The sequence below is a fragment of the Rosa rugosa genome, chromosome 5 (assembly GCF_958449725.1).
Source record: "Rosa rugosa chromosome 5, drRosRugo1.1, whole genome shotgun sequence".
NCBI lineage: Eukaryota > Viridiplantae > Streptophyta > Magnoliopsida > Rosales > Rosaceae > Rosa > Rosa rugosa.
The window spans coordinates 55,988,652-56,009,706 of NC_084824.1; the positions used below are offsets into that span (position 1 = coordinate 55,988,652).

At 37.2% G+C, this 21,055-nt stretch overlaps 1 protein-coding gene across 1 annotated transcript; it reads right to left on the reverse strand.

The window, feature by feature from the left end:
• Positions 1-1,493: 1,493 nt before the first annotated feature.
• LOC133708135 (uncharacterized) lies at positions 1,494-20,846 on the reverse strand. Its single transcript, XM_062133593.1, has 27 exons — positions 20,783-20,846; positions 20,380-20,691; positions 20,225-20,284; positions 20,040-20,132; positions 19,269-19,497; positions 18,709-18,815; positions 17,987-18,049; positions 17,134-17,234; positions 16,726-16,820; positions 16,599-16,619; positions 15,852-15,947; positions 15,115-15,235; positions 14,807-14,950; positions 14,012-14,208; positions 12,878-13,149; positions 10,602-10,703; positions 9,476-9,652; positions 9,176-9,364; positions 7,755-7,996; positions 7,540-7,686; positions 6,350-6,566; positions 4,213-4,341; positions 3,992-4,108; positions 3,184-3,258; positions 2,929-3,105; positions 2,632-2,691; positions 1,494-2,177 (listed from the first exon to the last, which is right to left on the reverse strand). The coding sequence occupies exons 1-27, from the start codon at positions 20,786-20,788 to the stop codon at positions 2,103-2,105; spliced, it is 3,624 nt and encodes a 1,207-aa protein (XP_061989577.1). The 5' UTR covers positions 20,789-20,846; the 3' UTR covers positions 1,494-2,102.
• Positions 20,847-21,055: the final 209 nt, after the last annotated feature.

Here is a 21,055-nt window from a genome sequence, read left to right on the forward strand (position 1 = left end):
ATTCTGCCTCAGTAGAGGATCGAGAAACAGCAGTTTCTCTGATATGCCTGTTTTTCCTCTCTGAAATGCCATTCTGCTCATAACCCACAGGTCCCAGGATCGTAACCTGGCTTTGATACCATGAAAGCTAGAGAGAAATCAAAGAAGATGAAGCTGTAAAGGATCGTATATTTCTGAATAATGATCAGTACAGGAGCACTACAAGTATTTATAGTGATGAGCTGAGCACTTAGATGCTTACACATATACACGTGTCAAGCATCCACAGTTCATCATAAAACCACCATAACAAACTAATTAACAGTAGCTCTAATTAACACGCTGACTAATTAACTGTAGTATCCTAACACTACTTGACTCTAGATTTTTGTTGCCAGTACATAGATTCTTGATCCCCTAAGGTTTCATATTCCTTCTGTAGCTCAACCTCTAAGTTTACAAGGAAAGGGTTATCACCTCTAGCAAGACATTTCTGAATACCAGAAATTCGAGCTAAAATCCTCCTTTTCTTTTTAAACAAATGACTAAAAACATTGGAATTCCACTTCTGCAAATCCTTGACCAAACAATCAGCTTTTTGTTGAACACCCCCATTATAACTCTTGCCATTGTTCAAGAACAAATTTATCATAATCGCAGTGGCTCATCAACATAGCTTGGAATCTGAAGGGTTTCATCCCACCATTAGAAGTCACAGAAGATTGACTGATGCAGTAAAGGACAATGGCCAGAGTAGACTTCAACTTAGGTAAATGAGTGATAAAAGCTTGAGGAAAAGAAAAGAAACTCTCCAAGAATCATTGCAAAATCCTCGATCCAACCGCTCCTGAACTCTTTTATCTTGGCAAGTAAATTCAGCACCTCGGAAGCCTAGATCAATAATCCTCAAGAGTTGTCAACCCATCTTCTCACACCACCAAATTTTCCAATGAAAGATCCTTCATTTTTATCTGCACTACTATATAGCTCATTACAATCCCCAATAACCAACCAAGGCAGTTGACAGTGGAGAGCAAACCGAGATAAATATTCCCATAGGAGACATCTAATTGAGATAGTAGGACTAGCATAGATTGCAGTCAGCACCCGTTCTTGTTCACTTATGTTGTTTAGTACCTGCTATTCATGCAAATTTTTGTAACAGAAGATGATGGCAGCAGGCTGCAGCCAAGTGATGTAGTTACCGTTAATGTTTCCAAAAATTCAAAAGATAAAGAAAGACATTAGATTTTTTTTTTTTTTATTTTTTTTTTTTTTTTATAGTGCAATTTTGCATTTCAGTGATATTTTGGTTAGTTCATACAAAAATGTGTTGCTGCGGATTCTTCTCTCATGTAGCAAACACATCAAACCCTCGAGTAGGGTTTCATTAATCTGTTTTATAGTAAAGAAACTGACAAGACGGGATTAAACAATAGTTCGGTGGTTTTGGAAACCAGTTTACACGGATTGCAATATATAACAGGCCAAAACGAACCATGCACACGATAAGCTACTTGAAAATGACGATTCATTTCTTAAAATATATAGGGTGCTAGTTGACAGGATGATGCCAAATTTAATGTAATACAGGATGATGCCATTCTTGTTTGAACTAAAGCGAGCATCTCACACTCGGATCATTATAAACGGCCAAATTATGTAATGAAAATGAGCAAACTATTGCCTGAACCAACTTTAATGTAATACAGGGTGATGCCATTCTTGTTTGAACTAAAGCGAGCATCTCACACTTGATCATTATAAACGGCCAAATTATGTAACGAAAATGAGCAAACTATTGCCTGAACATTCACTCAAATAGGGTCTACACCTTTTGTAGTAACAAAATCAAAAGCACAATCAAAGTATAGCAACGTGAACATATAAACCAACCAAGAACTATAAACAAATGTGAACATATAATACAACCAAGAACTATGAACAATGACCAACATCCTGCCTGATTCTCACGGGACTCCCACTGCTCAAACACTGGATGTACCAGGAGTTTCACTAATGTGGGCACCAAACTGGAGATTTAAACTTCCCAGGTACCACAAGCAAGCCCACTGCCTGATATACGACGGTGCGAAACCAAGAATAGCAGGTCAATCTGCAATTCAAGCCTGATTAACATAGAGGACTGGGACCAGACCAGCCATTTTCCCATCCCTCCCAGGGCGTTTCTTCTTTACCTGTAAAAAAATTTCAATGCATTAGCACCAAATGTTGCCTCACTTGAAAGGAGCACCAAGTAGAAACGAGTCAAAATGGTAATTAACAAAATAAATAATTAAATGAAAACTTCATGGAAATTAAGATCCCAGCAAAACTAAACGGATGCAATTCAGGGCGTAGAAACTTTTACTACCCCGGGGTCCAAGTGAACCCCTTTTTGGGACAGAACTTTTGGTTAGGCTGAATATCAATTTCTTTCCTTTCCAATGGATAACCATGTATATACACTGAATACAATACAAGCTTATGTTTCTGAACCTATTTCACGTAATCAAATCAAATAATCATATTGGCAAACTAATAATAATAAAACATAAAGGGGGAAGGACACATTGATGAAATCTTGCTTTCCAGATATTGGAGCACCGACAAGCCACAAATATTGTTTAAACCTATGCACCCTGTACTTACATAAAACCAGCCATCCACTTCGTACTCAATATCAACCTCCTCTCCAGCTGTTAAATTTAACTGCATCGACAGAAAAACATTTTAGCCACCTCCATGTTTGCACTCAAAATGGCCTACTAATTTGACTGAGAAAAGACGGCAATATTTCTTGCATATTGGAAGGCAAAAGGTCATCCAGTAAGCTTTTGTATCATAGGATCACTACAAATATATACGTGCTGACAGGTTAAAAATGAGACACCCTTGGATCATAAAACAATACTTTAAGGCCAGACTGGATCATTAGGAATCCATTACCTCATCATCTCCACCAGCAGTGAAGTCATAAAGTGCTGTTCCATGTTGAGGATTTCCAGAAGAAACGCGTTCGTCATCTTGGGATCCAAAACTCTGGGATCTGGGGGCTAAGGGATTCTCAAACGACTCAAATCTTTGCGTTGCAGGTGACGAGTATGGCGGAGGCTCTTCTCTAATCTGATAAAAGTTGGAAGAATCACAATTTTGACAGTCCAGGATACAAAACTAGATATATGAAAGGCAATGAGAACTAACTGGAGATCCTAAACCCTCACTGAATGAGGGACCCCCCATAGATGGATTGCTATATCTGCTTCCTCCAGACCTCTCCTGTTACAAGTAATTAATTAACCAAACATTAAATCCTATATTGCAGATGCTATAATTTATGTCAAGGAAGAGTCCATTAGTAACCAGTAATATTCAGGGATCAATTAGGCAACAAGTATCCGAACTGTTAATTGACCATTTTCAAGATAGGGTATACTTAGACAATGTTCCAAAAAGACGAACTTAAAGCTTTGACCCTTACTTATACTCTTTAAACAAAAAATACACATTCATCACACAGGCTACTTTTCTTTTGCTTACAAAACCAGAAGCAAAATTTTTCTCAGATTATTACGTGATACAGTTCTACTTCAAACAAAGGCCATAAGCAAAAGTCCATCCATACATCTTTTGACCTTAAGGGTTCCCCATTTTCTCCCCGGTATGAGCCCCTCTAGAGTCCCAGCCATCAAATCAATTCAAAGGCTGGGCCATTTTAATGCACACATGAAAATAGACTATAACTCAGAATATAAAGCACGCAGCTCTTGAATCATTCACTCTGATATGCTTTCTTTTGCCTATATGAGCAACTACAATTATAGAGGGCTAGTTGTTAAAGTAGAGTACACCACCTAAGGACAAATTACTGTATTGAAGTTCTAGAGCCAAAATAATCAAGCCTGGTACTAGAACCTTAGCAAATCCAAAGCATGTGAACAGAAAAATCAGAAGCATGAATACTAGAATGTAGACGAAAAACAGAGCAAGAAATAATGAATGCATCTCATACCGGCCGTGAACTGAAAAGTGAAGGGTAATTCATTCCCCCAAAATGCGATGATATGGAAGTTTCGACCGAGCCTGTTGATTCAGGTGAAGATGTCCCAGATGACCTCGCGTCTTCTTCCTGCAATTCAATTGATTATAGTTAGTTACAACCTCCTCAGATGCATTGCTACTCCAGCTCTATTGCATACAGTGCAAATTGAAGAATGCTATTTAAAAGCATACCTCCAGTTCTGAAGTCTCTAATAGGGTCTTTGCCCACATATCATCGTAACCAACTGACGGCCTAGAGATGATGTTTTCCTCATCAACATCAGGAGCATCAGTTCCAGCACCGGCTAGAAATTCATTAACCTAACAGGAAGTGGATGTGAAATAATCACACACTCAAGGTGTAAGCTGAAAATGCTATGCAAAGTAAAATATAAAAAGTTGAACAATAGAATCTAAAATTCGCTTTTTAAAAACAGACCTTTAATCAATCATCTATGCAAAATATCATTCACAACATTAAATCAAGGAAGCTATTTTCTGAACTTTAAAGTTCGAAACCGTGACGGGGAACAGATACCCTAGACCTTGTCATACATACCGCCAGCCAGCCGGTGTTGGGGACCAGAACAGGAGGTACCCTCTCAAATCTGCAACACTTAAATATCGAATTGCTAAAGACTAGATGCTCTATTTATTTTAGGTTTTGTGTGTAAACACTTAAATTACCAAACAACAACTGATGCAGGAGACAAGTTTAAAGTATAATAAAAAGGCATGGTAGCATCTAATAGAATCGTTCTGTATTTTCTGGAATTAAACCAATTTAGACATGATTTTCAGGTCTACTTTATTATTTCTTTTGAAAAAGAAACAGCTTTTTATCCACTAACAAAAAGCATAATACAAATAAGCGGACAAGAAGTTTGCAAAAGAAAGAGAGACAGATTAAGCAACAAAATTAGATGCTCAACTGACACAATAACATACCATGCAGAGTCCTAAACTACAACAGCCTACCAATAAAGAATAATAGATGAAAGAGGATAATATTTAAACTCCCAATATAAAGGCCCAACGAAATGATTTTCAGGTCTACTTGCTAGCGGCCTTATTCTTTTTGTCCTGGTGTCTTTAGGACACATGATTACTGTCTTAGATTCCTAACTTATGCGAGTTAAATGCCTAAAACCCATAGCTAGTTTTCCTTTCCATTATCATAACTCTATCCACATTTCGGAGTTGCAACAACTTTGGGCCTGCCAACAACATTCTTCTGAGCTAGAGTCCGAGAAAATCACTGCAAGCGTATGGCCCACTGAGCCTTCTTTCCCTAGCTTCTAGTCACCCCTCAAATTTTTTGTTTTCATCTGCAGAATGTGACTGAACTTTGATCCACTATTACCAACAGTGAGATTCCTGGATAGTCAGTGACATGGGCACTACCCCTTTATTCCTCTTCTGGCATTTGGGATGCCTACCATTTGTTGGACCTAAGTGAGTAGATTATAAGGATAACCCTTTATGTGCACCTCCTCTGCTTCGAATTTAATCACCCCCTGATAACATGCAAATAAGATACTATCCTCCCATGCATGCCATGTGTGGCACGCCACCTCTTCCACTCATCTTCAGACTTGCTTCTGGAGCTATCCTACCCCCTACATGCAAGTAGGATTTGTTCTGGATTTCAAAATTTTGACCATCTGTGTACTTCCAAGAAGCCTGAGATGAAACCTGAAACCACTTCACACCTTCAGCTGTGGCTGGTCCTAGTCATATGGAGGTCAACCGCGTTTTTTCTTACTTTTTATTTTATCCTTATAGCAACCAGTTGAATATTGGCCACTAAATGGCAATCCTAGAATTAGACTGACCATGTAACTTCAGGTGCAGTTCTGGTTAAGCTTTTTGCCTTGAATTTCAACACAAGTTCATTTACCATACTATTGTCAATGTAAAGGACAAAGTATAAACAAAGAGTCGAGGTAATTACTTTCTGATGTCTCAAGTATATCTAAAGAAACTTATAATAAGATGCTAATAGATCTTTCATATCTGAATTATATAGTATATGTATAGAGACACGAGGGTAAGATCTAGACAAATGTCTCACTCAGAGTCAAGATTTGATGTATTTGACTATTAATTTGAGAGGTATTATTCTAGGGAGGTGAAATTGGCACCCCTTTTTAACAAAACACAACCCCCCTCCATGCACATGTCCATTAGAAAATTACTCTTGGAGGGGGGTTTGGTTTGTTAGAAAGGGGGGTGGCAATTTCAATCCCCTCATTCTATCCTTCAGCTACATAATTTTCAAAAGAAATCAAAAGTTCAGACTACAGTATTATATTAAAATATTTGTTACCCTGCTCATTGCTGGTGCATTATTTCCTAACAGTCCGTCATCACCAAGGTTTGCTGCCCAAGCATTTACAAGGTCATCATCAAGCGCATCAGGCTCTACAGCTGCTGGTTTAGATTCATACATAAGATCAGAAATTCCAGTAGCAACAGCTGGATCACTCAAACCAGTTGATGGACTAATATTGTGCCTAGTGCGATAGATGTCGATAAGTTTTGCACTGTCATAAGATTAAGCAGAGGAATGAACAAAAGAGGATAAGAAATGCAGATATAGAAAAAAGTGAAACCCAAAATGAGAAACCACATGCACTATTCAAACCAAAATAGATTTAACCCGCACTCAACACCTTCTGACAGCTGATCATTTGACAAGGTTAATACTTTATAAAAAGTGATTTCTTTTTTCTTTTTTTTAAAGAGAAACGGAATTTAGTGAACAAAAAGAATGAAACAAAAAAGGTGGACAAGTAGTCCACAAAAGAGCAGAGCTACAAAACAAATAATATCAGCATCAGGACTAGGAATCACACAAATCACCCTACAAGAACAAGGAAACCGCCGGCTTAACATAATGGACAAAAGGTTCTTTTAGCCAAAAGTCTTTGACAACCACCAAAACTGAGACCCAAAGGGCTTTGCCAGTATCTTACTATCCAAAGACCTCCCCCCTCCCCACCCCACCCCAATAACCAAAACACACGCACACACACACACACACAAGATGGAATGCAGGACAGAGACAAGTAATAAGTTGGAAGGCAACTAAGGAAAGCTTGAACCAAAGTCCATCTGCCACCTCTTGAGAAAAACATGTTCTTGCATAATAGTGATTTGTAAAAAGAAATTAGTTGTAAGTGGGAATCTACGTGGCTCTGAATCTAAATATCAAGAATATCTAGATATTTATCGCGGTTCTTTTTGGTTAATAATAAATATAAAATGGATAACTGTAGCTAAATATCAAGAGTATCTACATGTTTGCTACAGTTCTTTTGGGTTAATACTAATTATGAAATGTTCAGTGTGGTTTTGTTGCTAATTTCTCTAAGGGTAATATTTAACACTTTTCACTGTTGATACTTGGTAGTAGTGGCCACATCACCAATATAAAGCTTCTTTGAACTCATTCTTTCAAATTTGACCATAAAGAATAACAATGAAAGAAATAAAGCACTTAAATTGAATATGTACCTTATTGGCCCCAAAGGCAGATATTTTGCTCTTGGAACATAACAAAACAGAGAAACAAGATCAAGCAACCTTTCATGGGTTTCATAGAGTTTCTTAAGCTCTTCATCTGTCCATTCCTTATTAGCATTATCATGGTTGCGCATTTCCCTATTTACCCACAGAACAAATTAGTATGAATACTTCAAAAACCTCAATTGAAGAAAGAAACTGCTTACTTGATCAAATCATCTTGTGCCCTATACATTTCATCAAGAACCTCTATCATGGGACTGATTAGAACTCCGAGGCCTGTGCCACTAGCTCCCTGGTCTTCTCCATTACTGGGATGCATCTCAGAAAACTGAGACTGCACTCCGCCCTCTGCTATAGTGTGTAAAAATTCATAGATTTGTAGCCTAAAAGGCTCACCAGATCTTATTGCCATAGTTGTGAGAGCTTGAGCAGCAATGATCCGAACCTGGAGAACCCAAAAAACCAACAGGTTAAAAATAAAAAATAAAAAACGTAAGAGAGTAACAAATCTAAAGTGAATGAATATATATTATGCGAACTGATGTGACTATATTTCATCCATCACTTGGATGTATGTCTCTATCCTTGTGGTCATTTTGATGTATTTTCATTTATCTCTATCCAGGGAAGGTTACTGTTTATCTCAGAATATTTCTCATGTTTATCACCTCAGTTTATCTAGGCCATAGGCTTACTGTTTAAGTCCTCAGTTTATCATTGCTTCTTCACCTGTCCTGTCTCCTCCCCCTCCTATTCCGCTTCTACTCCTGAAATTCTTTTATTAATGCCTAATGCTACTGCAGCTTCAATTTTTTTTTTTTGCTTTTCTTGAATAGAAACCACACTTTATTGGTAGGATAAAGAGAGAACTCCTGTTGATAATGCATTACACAAAAACAATGTGTGCATGCATGCACCACAGTGCAAGGCTCTGAGCACACAAGCAGTGGGGGAGTTCAATGGTTGATGATTTTTTTTTTTTTTAAATATAGGAAACTCATTATTGTTGGACTGTAGAACCCCACATTCAGATTCCAAGCCTTGCATAATAATCTATAAATTCTTAGGCATCTCTGCCAATTGGTCGCTAACATGCAATTAGCTATTCGTTCCAACCATGTGCAGGGCTGGACATGCAATCACGCCATGGGAGATCTACATACATGTTCTGATACAACCGCACCAATGTGTAGTCGGGCCTAAGGGGACAAGTTGGAGAATGTAGAAGCCCACATCAGGAATTCTAAGCCATCCATAATAATATATAAGAACTTGGTCCACTCCACCCATTACCAATTGCTTTTCGGTAGGATACACTAATTCTAATAGACAGGACCAGAAACATGGTAGAGGGAACAAAAAAAAGATTCAAAGAAAAATCGGTTAATGAAAGTTCCAATTATTCCTGCATGCACACTAAGGGACCGCCAAATCTAACTACCATAACAATGTACCAATGCTTTGGACATATGCACTCAACTAATCATTACAACCCCTTACCCACGATATTCAGACCCATACAGGAGGAGGCGAAACTTTCAACTCTATTACTATTGATAGAGGGTAGTAAATTTCAGTTTTTGTCCCCAAAAAAAAAAAATGACACTGAGGTAGAACCTAATACCTCCCAGCTGCCACTGAATGCACACCTCTGTAGCCTAGTCAATGCACCAGCTAGAGTAGGGTTGCGGGAACTGGCAGCAGCAACCATTTTATCTGTATCTAGCATCATCAATGCGGTACCAGGAGGGGTTGCAGATTCCCAAGCATATTCAGAAGCAGCATAATTTGCATTTTCTCCAAGGAACCATACCTAACAGTACACTTATTCAGAAATCAATAGAGACAGAAATCATGTATGTTATTTAATGAATAAAATCGAAGAGAAGCAAATAGAGCATCTACTGGTCATTAAGATGCTTACTGCTGCTTGTACTAATCTCTGTAAGGCTAGGGCTGCCTTTGGATCAGATGCAGATACCCTGTCAACTGATGTAAGGCCCAACATTGACCCAGGTTGTGGTGGTGGTAAATCGAGAACTATGGTAACCGCTTCTAATGCAGTGTGTTTCCCATCAGGACCAGCTCCAACAAGACAAGTCTACAATGTAATGAGTCAATAATAGCAATCGATCAGACAAAGACATATACCAGTTGCGATCAACAAATGAACAATGTTTCCATGAGAGTACCGAGGAAATTCTAGATGACAGAGACATTTATAAGAAAGAAAAAAATTTGAAAAAAAAAAAACAGAGAAATAAATGATAGACTCTTTGAATGAACGAGCAGGGCATTAAATCTTAAAGTTGAGTGGAAACGACAATGCTGAAGACAAGAAGAAACTGAAAAAGAGAAAAGGAAGACAAGTTCTGTGCTGAACTGACCAAAAAGTGAAAATTACTATACCTTCTGTTTAAAACTAATCCTTCTACATGGAAAGACAATTATTCACACATATCAACCCTTATCTCAAGTCTCAACCCACAGGTCCACAACTCAGACCCACGCAAAAAGGTTTTAATTCAATGGTCTTTCTCTATGTAAAAATGGCTTAGCATTACAAGTTTTGAAAACATGAGCCATTTGCAGTGTTTTTCAGTTGGGTAATTTCACCATTGAACTTGAAATGACACCAAAGCATTGAGGTTAACAAATGAAGAAATCTCAAGGTTTCAGCTCCATTTTACGTTATCGGACCCAGTTATTGATAAGTATACTCTGCATGCTATCTGCACACTGCAACTTCTGTAAACTATGAACCACTGACAAAGTAAGATCTACTGGATCCTAGCTTATCTAAGTGTGGCAAGGCACCTTATCATCCTAAGTGAGTCAATTGTATGAAAGTAAATAACAAATCTAATCAAGAAACAGTAACAGCTGTAGCCCCAAAAAAAAAAAAAAAAAACTAAGTAAAACAGACAAAAATTCGAATGGAAAAAAAAACTTGCTCATGAAAATAAAAATTAAACTTGAAGACAAACATATGATGGACTTGTAATCACTAAGAAGTGCCTGAGGTGATGATTGAAGGAAAAAAGAAATACCTTCCACAGTAGTTGTAGTACATCAGCATCAATCTTCCCGGGGGCTTTAGTTGCAAAGATCCTTGCAATTTCAAGAAGAGTAACGGCCATATCTGGAGTTGCCTAATCAAACAAATTTAAACTTCTTTTAAATTGATAAGATGTAAAAGAAGTTTTAACTACTCATGAAATAAGATAACTATAGGTTATTTTTGGACAAAAGACGTGGATGCACACTAACGAAGAGTTTATTAAGTAGAGAGTTAGTAATAGAGTTAGTTTAGAATCCTTGTGCACCATCAATTTCTTGCACTAATAGAAAGATCAGTTACACATGGCGATACTAATCTCCCCTCCTCCTTCCAAAGACTAGTGCTTCACTACTTCTATACTAATGATTCAGTCCCTTAATGGAGCAATACTAATGTTTGCACCCATGTGCACACAGAACACATGCATATATGTGAATTCACTCGTTACAATTTTAAATAGTAAAACCAAATGCCACAATCTAATGTACTTTATCTCTTTTACTCCCTTGACAAGAATCTAATTTCAAAATTTAAAGCAGGACAATAGAATTCTCAAATTTACAATAAAACATCAGAAATGGCAGCCAGCTTTGACTTTAGACAAAGTTACAGTAGGAGAAATCCTCAGACATGTTCTTGGTACTTACCAATGTGATTTTGATAATGCAAGCTAAAAGTCAAAAATTGACATGAGATAGTGCTAGACCACCTTACCCATCTCAATGTCCTGTTTTGTAGACTAACCATACTAAATCATCTTTCTACTGCTGCTGCAGGTTTCATTATGAGAGACCATAATGGTGATCCTAGTACTGCGGCTGCCAAAAATGTGGGAAGGACTTCTATTATTATTACTGAAGCTTTGGCCCTTACAGATGGTCTTCAAAGTGCTCTATACAAAGGTTTTCAAAACATTGTTGTTGAAGGTGACTGACTCCAAGTTTATTATTGATAGCGACTCCAAGTTTATTATTGATAGCATGTCAGGTGCTACACCCATTCCTTGCTGAATTAAAAATACTCCTAAACTATTGGTCTCCAATCCCTTAAAATACAAGAAGAACTATTACTCTCCTAAAGAACCCCCTACCCCTTCTCGGAAGCATTCCCTACGACATATTTAGACAACCAATAAAAAAAATAAAAGAACAAATTTCCAAGAAATTGAGAAGCTGACTTAGAATTTGGACTAACCCTCCCTTATCAGGTATAAGGTGGTGAATGGTGGTCCCCTCTTTGAATTTGGTCAGATGTCTGGTGTGAGAATCAATCATTGGCTTATCCAAAAAAAAAAAAAAACAACACTTTATGTAGACAAACAAAAAGCATAATACAAAGAAGTGGACAAGAATTCCGCAAAAGAAAGATAGATAGATTGAGCAACAGAATGAGATGCTCAACTGATACTATAACATAATAGACAGAGTTCTACACTACAACAGCCTGCCAATCTAGATAATGGATGAAAAACAGTAATCTTTAAACTCCTCTACATAGAGGCCCAGAGAGATGCCCATAACTTAACTCTCTCCCACAACTCGTCCAACTCCGCACCACCATAGGCTTCAAACGTTCTTCTGTTTCTTTCCATCCATACCACCCAGATTACAGCTAACACCCCGCATCCCCAGAGTTTTAGCCTTTTTACCTTATCGAAAGCATTAGGCTTTTTCGCTAAACAATCAATCCTCATTAAAGCATTTGACCATTCCACTCCTGCCTCCTTAAACAATTTTTCCATATGACACTAGAAAGAAATCCACATCCTCCACTGTATCTTCAAAAAATCTATACTCACACTCCAACAATACACCTTGTCTTTTTGGATTACAGGGGGCCTGTCAGTTGACAGTTTAGTAGCTTTAGAATAGCCTGAAACCTTGATTGTATAGAACGCAAAGTTGTTCTGCTCTCCTTTGATCTGAACTTTAGGCATTCTTGTATCTTCATGATCTATTCCTACTCAGTAAACTTCTAAAGGCTAACCCCTGTTTTCTTTTATTATAGATATGAAAGCTCCCAACTTATAAGTGGGTACTTTTACTTCTCATTATTTTAAGACAAGATTTAGTCATGTATAACCAAAATAGACTACAAGTGGAAATCAAAAAACATAAACCGATTTCAACAGAAACAACAACACACTAGCATGGTAAGCAGATGGGAACAAGTTAGTTAAGTTGGCTAAAACTAATTCACGTAAAATGTGAAGAATTCTGTACCGATGAAATTCTTAAAAATGGCACTTTCATTTCTACCACATACCTTAAACCGAGCATGCAAAGTGAGTAAAATATCATTCAAGAGCGTGGCTGGCCAAGCTGGATCAGAAAGCTCTGATGCAATTATAGATTCTAGTTGATCAAACGAATCATGCGGACTTTGCATCCAGATCAATGCCTTAATAACCATTGCTCGAACATAAACACACTCGCATGCCACAGTTGTCCGCACAACTTCCATTAATGAAGCTAACAAACTAGCTATTGTATCCTTGCCACCTACCCCTGTAGGTAAGGAAGAGGTTCTTCGGATACCTATGTGTAAAAAAATAATAATAATAATAATAAATAAATAAAGGCAGTGGAAAGGAAATCAAGGAACACGATCAGATTACAATCCCTTATACCAATTATTCACCCTTTTAAAATATAAATGTACTAAATAAGTAAATTGAAAGCAAAAGATATAAAGCCTATATATATCCAAGGACTTTAGCTCAAAGTACAGGACGATTATATCCTTATTTCCTATATTTTTATCAATTCAGTAAAATTTCAATTTATGGAAAGAGCCATGAAGTGAATTCTTCTTTAGCATGCATGTTACTGGCATTCTGTTTGGGTTATACGAGCACGGCGAACTAGAGGCACCATTCATGTTGGTGTGTATTAAAATTGGGATCAAGTTCTTTTGGTCTGATCTTTGGGCTTCGGTTAGGAACTATTCGGTACATTATTATAGTCGGATGGAAAGCAGCAGTGAGTTGAGGCACTATGGTTGAAGATTAGAAGTCTCTGCTTTTTAAGTATTCTGCTTCTTAGACTGAGTAGAGTGTCCTGTACTTCCTGCTCTTGCAGACTTCCTTGACCACTCTTCCACTTTGTTATCTTTTCTCTTCTTTTTTCTTCATTAACAAAATATCATTTCTCTTCAGAAATAAACCCCATAATCTCTCCTAAGGCCTTTCAATGTAACTGATGATTTCAGAATTTATGATAAAGAATCGAGGAACATACATGAAAGATGATATGAAAGGCCATTCAATGTAACTAATGATTTCAGAATTTAGATAAAGAATCGAGGAACATACATGAAAGATGATATGCGAGATATATGGAGTAGTAAATGAAAAGTTAAGAGGAATTTCTATCAAAGCAAAAAAGTTAGAAGAATTACTCTCAGGATGTGAGGCTTCACTACCATCTATCTCGCGTGAATCAAGAGTCTCAGAAAATGTATTAACATGCACTGATTCGTCGATATCCTGTATGCCTAGAGCAAATGCAGCAGCCCGACTCTTTCCCATCTCCTGCACAACTCTTGATGCTGCATGGAGTACTGGCCTAGAAAAACTTCTGAAAGAACTCTCCAATCTGAAACAAAATCAGGAAGTTAATATAATTGAATTAATATCAACAGTATTAGAAAACACCAAGTAACTGAGAAACTATCAAGTTCAACCAGAATCCTATACATAAAAACAAGCTTCATAGACAACCTCTCAACACCAATTATCAACAGCTTCCTCAACAGAGAAGACCAAGCAGCTGTTTCAGGTGTGGTATGTGCAAGTCACAGGGGACTGTTGTTCATCTTTTGTGCATTGGAAGTAGCTTTATTTTATGGCAAAAGTAGTTTAAGGAGGCTGGGGTGATTGATCTGTTTAGGTTCCGGGCATCTTAGTGGGCCTCAGTTTTTTGAGGAATTAAAAGATTACACTCTTGCATCTATTTTTTAAGATTGGAAAGAAGCTGTAGTTTATTAGGCTGGTTTGGTGGAAGTTGATCTTTTTGTTTGTTGCTCTCTGTCTTCCGCAGCTCTAACTCAGTCTTGTTGCATGATGCTTTTATAATTTTCCATTAAAAGCTGTTTCTTTTTCAACAAATAAAAAAGTAGAAAAAAATTAAGTTCCTATAGCTTCTGATACCAAAAACAAACAAGCAACTTAGAGAGAGAGAGAGATCCTAAAACCTTCTCATTACAAGTTTAATAAGGGGCTGTGGACGCCTCGTCTTTTGAACTTTATCTTTGGAGGAATCCTTCACAGAAGGTGCTTCTGGCAACTTCAGAATCTCTCTAGTTAATCGGTACCACCCAGCAGCTCGATCATCAGTCCTACATTAAAAAAAAAAAACTATTATAAACAAGCACATGTATTAAAAATGATATCTGGGGTGAATAAGTAGGCGAATAGAACTGGGGAAGACGGTTATATTTCCATCCAATTAAAACCTTTTGGTGTGAAAAAGGGATTAAGTATCAAAACCTAAGCGACACACCTTTCTGTGTTATCATGTTTTCCCAATATACATAAGATTGCCTCAAAGCAGACTCTTTCGCTGGGATCCAGGAGGAGTTGATAGAGTACAGAGTTGAACTGAGATCTAATATCAGACCTGTCTGCAGAGGTAGCACATTCAAGAAACAAAGGATATAAATCATACAGTTTACACCAAAACAAATACAATGAATGAAACTACTTATGTACGCTGTATGTGTGTATCCTATCTATCTATATACGTGGTCTATGTGTGTGTGTGTACACATATAAATTTAGAGAGAGAGTGATGAAGAATACAAACGGAATATTTTAAGTCAGGATTTGGAAAGTAGTTCAAATAAATCTAGGCTTTTATTATTAGGATTCTTATAATTATTAGGATTATTTCTTTAGGATTCTTTAAGGATATTCCTAGTTATTCTAGAATTATCTTAGCCTCCCTATATATAGAGGCCTTTGTAGTCTTTTATTTTCAGATTTGAGTTAATAAAAATTGAAAGCTTTTGCTTCTCTCCAGGTTTGTGTGATGCAACCTAACCTTAGGTGTGATGCCTAAGTCTTTTGGGTGTGACGCCTAGAGACCCTACTGGTGTGATTCCAGTAGTTATCCTTCTGTTTTCTTAGTCTACTGCAGATTATCTCTATAGCATCCTTAGTTCTACAGTTTACGTATTGGTCCTGCATCAGATAGAGAGAGAGAGAGAGAGAGAGAGAGAGATCTTCAGTTAGAGTTACCATCCAATGCTCTCGCTCTTGAAATTGTATAACACAACTTAGCTAGAGCAACTCTAGCAAGAACATCATGCAAGTGGAGAACATCCTGCAAAGCCCCTGGTATATACAAGAAAAATCAAGGAATCATAAGATGCAGTGAGAAGGGATGTTCAAGCATATTGATACAAACAACTTACTTTATAATTTGAATTCCTAGATGAAAAGGCCTTCTAAATTGGCACTAAACACACAATTTTTTAAGACCATACATACGAGGCAGGACCTGAAATCATTCCATAATTTTCAATGTAAGACAGACCCTGGAACGGAACAAAACTATTCTCTCCTTAGTTTTTTTTTTTTTTTTGCTTTGTTTTCAGAAGTAAACCAGAACAAACAATATATTCGGCAAGTTGGATGAGTATCAGAAACTGTATAAACAAACATTTATTCTAATCAATAGTTTATAAGGATATTGGCTGGAAGATGTATTTCAAACTACAGTCCATACACATTCCACCGTCATAATTAAATCACATGTGAATTCTTCTTCCTGGCAATAAATAAACCTTTATAAAAGTAGAGAAAAAGTACAAAGTAAATCTGTCATTAAATAACTGATTTCTATTGAAAATACATAAACATAATTCTTTTGGTCTTTTTTTTTTTTTTTTTTTTTTTTTTTTTTTTAAGAAACAAGTTACTTAGAACAACAGACACAATTGTTAAATACAGTAGAGGATAAAACAACAGAGATTCGAAAAATACCTCCAGGCTCTGCATGTTTCCCTGCAATAATATAGTCAAAACCATTAGAAGCATAAACACCACAAAAGCTCTGTTTCGTATTGAATCATGATAACAAGTACACAGAAATTTGAAAGTCAAATATCACCTAAGCCCATCACAACTGCATAAGGGTCTTTTGTGGCTAACTCAGACAGAATTTCCAAAGCATGCCTCACAGCAACAGGATCAGCAAATGACACCCTGAAGTGAAACAGATAACTGGTTTCACAACACAGACAAATGATACCAGGGCTAGTAGCTAGAAAAAGTTAAAATCAATGTCGGAGTAATAGAGAACCTAAAAACAGATCCAAGGCACAAAAAGGACATGAAATAAATATTATAATAGAACTATTCAATCAAAACAAGGTGCTCCAAGTAATCAAATCATGCATAGTGAAAATGCATACATGCATCAGAACCAGAAAGATGTGCCACATGAACTTATACAAGGAAATCAAAATAGTCAAAATTATGCAATGATAAACTGACTACCAGAATGAAGAATACAAACCCTTGAACAGCACGGTACAAAAAAGCTGGGTTTCCTGGATCCAATGGAAGTCTTCTAAGAGCACTTAGGGCAGCATATTGCAAGTTACTTTGGATGATAAACTGAAGTTGGAAAAATAAAAAGAAACAAGTAAATAAAACAAAGATTAGCTTAAAAACAGGAAGACTTCAGCTCAACGAAGAAATTCATACGACCATAAGCTAAGGAACAAGAACAATGGATATGCATGCATGACTTGAACCGCAAGTACCATCTACAAGCTCAAATTTTGAGGCCAATTGATCATTTCTTTCGACAGGAAACAAAATTCAATAATGAGAAGGGGAAAAAAAAAGCCTAGAAGATAGTGAGAATGCACTAAAACTCAGGGGGGTTGTACAGTTCACCCTAGTATTTCAAAACAATAAATTACCAGAAACTCTAGAACAGTTACCCATTATCCATAGTAGAATATATATATATATATATATATATATATATATATATATATATATGTTAGAGGAAATCACTAATTCAATGCTATAAATACAAATATTAAAAACTAATCTACAGTTACACAATCAGTTTTGATTGTGGAGAGGTTACACAATCAGATTTGATTGTGGAGAGGAAATCAATGTAGGAGAGTGATTTTCTCTAACAATATATATATATATATATATATATATATATATAGCTTTACCCTTAAGAAAAGTTCATGACTGACTGATGATTCATAACTCATAAAGTTCTCGATGATCAGGAAAATCACCAATTTCACACCATCTAGTTTGACAGTACAGAACAAGTAATGGATTCCACCATTCCAAGCCTTCAAGCAGAAAATAAAGTATTCGAAACAGATAAATTTTACCTCTTTATCGCCACCTTTAGTCCCAAACACACCTTTCTTGCGTTTTTGCGGGCCATCAGCAACCTAGAGATTAATAAGAATATATAAACAGATATTGTTAAAAATAGAAACTTAAAAATGCAGTATAGAACACTAATGTAATAAGAATATCTTCAAGGAAACCGGAAAATCAAAAATAATGCAATGATGATATTTTCTTGTCCTTTGTATTGAACTCTTCTTTGTATCCCTCAAGTCTCAAAATCAAATATTTAGCTTCTGCACACGCAGAGGTGACTTCCAACAGGCCTGTGCACACCTAGAACTCATCTTTAAATTACACATGTTCTCAGTTTTCTTAATGTAATATAGAAAAGACGACATTATTAATGAGAATGGATAAACTCTAGATACACAGTCCCAACTAAATTGCCCCCTAAATTGTATAATCCTTTCCTACCAAAAAAGAGTTGGCTGGTACATTGATACCAAGGAGAAAAATTTATAGCAAGTGTTGGAGAATGTAGAATTCCGCATTGGGAACTCTATGACTTGCAAATATGAGGTCATTGGGCATCTCCATCGATTCCTATTGGTTTTGTGTTGGATGCTCCAACTATAGCAGAATATTCATTACAACCGTGTGTTGGGCCCAAGCCCTGGTGGAGATACAGATAAGCAATAACTTATAAAAGCAGTAGACCGTAACCACTCCTTTTTTGTGAGATAAACCAACAACATACCTTATCAAGAATGCCAAACACAATTTCATACAATTTGGACAAAATTTCAGAATTTGTTGATGGAGCATATGTAAGAGCCTTCAAAGCTTGCAGTCTTCGTGCATGAACTTCAGCAACAACAAGAACAACATAAATTAAGTCAAAACTTTGATTACATAAATAAACATAATCTATAAAAAGAACAGCCGCTAATATCGATGAAAGGATACACAGAGAGATAATGCAATTACTTTTTCCCTTTTTAAGCTAATGTTCCCAAATTCTCTAGCTCATATAAGAATGAGTTGATAATGAAAGAGAAATATAATAAGATTGTCCATGCAAAAGCATGCATTTAAAGAGTTTTGTTAAACAAGTTTACTTCACACCCTTTGTCTGTTTCAAAGACCATGTATAGTTGAGATAGATCAACTGTGTCCTTAGTATGTGCTATGAAGTAGAACTTTATGCAGTGATTTTTCTTATAGACACATATTACTAGAAACTACTCTAACAATCATGATATTTACTAAATAAAAAGAAGCCGAAAAGAGTACTAGTAATCTTAAAAATGACAGTACATTCTGCATCAGCATTTGAAGCCTCTATAGTGAGCTGATTTACTATTCTTGGTACAACATCAGCTCTAGTTACCCCTCCAACAGCATCAATGTCAGCTAGAGCATCCCAGTTTGGAGTTGGGATCCCACCGCCTGTGGTTACACCTTGTGCACCAGTATCTGATAAAATCCTGGCCAAGTAATAATAGACATATCGCAGAACACTCTTATCCTCACACTGCTGATTGAGCTGCAGATAAAATGAAATAAAACCTATAAACAAATTGTCTTGAACCATGCAATGCATTTATCAATTATCATTTATTACATGACCACAAGCATTAGAAGGAAACAGCTGGCTGTTAAAAATAGTTTTTGGCCTCACTTGATTCTTCAGAGAAGCTGGGAGGAGAATGGGTTGGGAGTTGGAAATCTAGGAGAAAGAAATAAATCCTTACTTGGGAAGTGGTAGTGCAGATACCCTTGGAGGTGGAGTAATTGTGGCTTTCAGACACTAATATTGCTCCCAGATAAAGGCCACTGTGGTATAGGGTTCTGCTTTGATTAGGGTGTTTGTGTGAATCCTAGCTGCAGTTTGATGTAATTTTCTTTTCTTTTTTTTAACTGCCTTACTCTGTTTTGAACCTCTTGTCCACATCTATTATATCACTCTATTTGAACAATAAAAGTCGTGGTTTTCAAAAAAAAAAAAAAAAAAAAAAAAGGCAGAGATAAGAGCATGAACAAGATAGATGGGATGGTAAAAGAAGACAATTGAAGAAGTATAGTTACCATGAGAAGAGAAGGAGCGACAGAGGGGTCAACAGAATTGTAGACGGCGAGCTTGGGAAAGACGTGATTCACCAACTGCTTCTGGGAACTTTTCTATTGAGAATGAAGAATAAGAAATAAGCACACAAGTTGCATGAGAGAGAGAGAGAGAAGAAGCAAGTAAGGAGATTTGAAGAAGATGGTACCTGATCGGAGGAAGCAGCTAGTTCGTGAATGCTCCTTGCAAGTTGAGCATATGAAACAGGCTGCAATTACACACATGCTAATTAGAACTGCGATGCATGCGATCCAAATCAAATCAAAAGCAGATGCAGATGCAAAAAGAAAGAGAGGATTAGACCTTTTTCTGCTTGTGCCTGTGCTTCTGGGGCATGATGATGTTGGTGCGAACGGGATTGAGAGCAGCTTTGGCGGCAGAGATGGTGTCGTTCTGGATCTGCATAAGCTGCGCCCTCTTGGACCTCTTCTCGACAGCGGGCTTTCCGAGAGCGGAGCCGGGGCTGGTGCCTCTGGGCGGTGGGGGTGAAGCCGCATAAGGAGGAGGAGGAGGAGGCGCGGAAGACGAAGACGACGTCGTTGAGGAGGTGGAAGAAGCTGATACTGTGGAAGGGTCCGCCGTTATCAGATCCATCAGGGTCGTCCCTGACGAGTCCTACACAACAACAAAGAATACCATACAGTTTTGAAATCGAAAAAAAGTAGAAATGTGGAAGCGAATCAGAGAGAGTGGAATGGATCATTACCGCCATGGCTAAGCCTAAGCTTAAGCTTGGGGAGAGAGAGTGAGAGTCAGAATCCGAATTTAAGTTCTTAACTTTTTAGTTGTGGGTGACTGCCAATCTTGAGATATGCAGCACTGCTCAAATTCTCAACAGCATTGGTTTGGTCCGGTCAATTCTTTTTTTTTTTTTTTCTTTTCTTGGGGGCAAATGTGAGGCCCATGGGTCCACAGACGTTGCGATTTCAAGGGAGCTAATGGGCCAAAAGTCGACCTGAGAGAGAACGAATGCATGGGT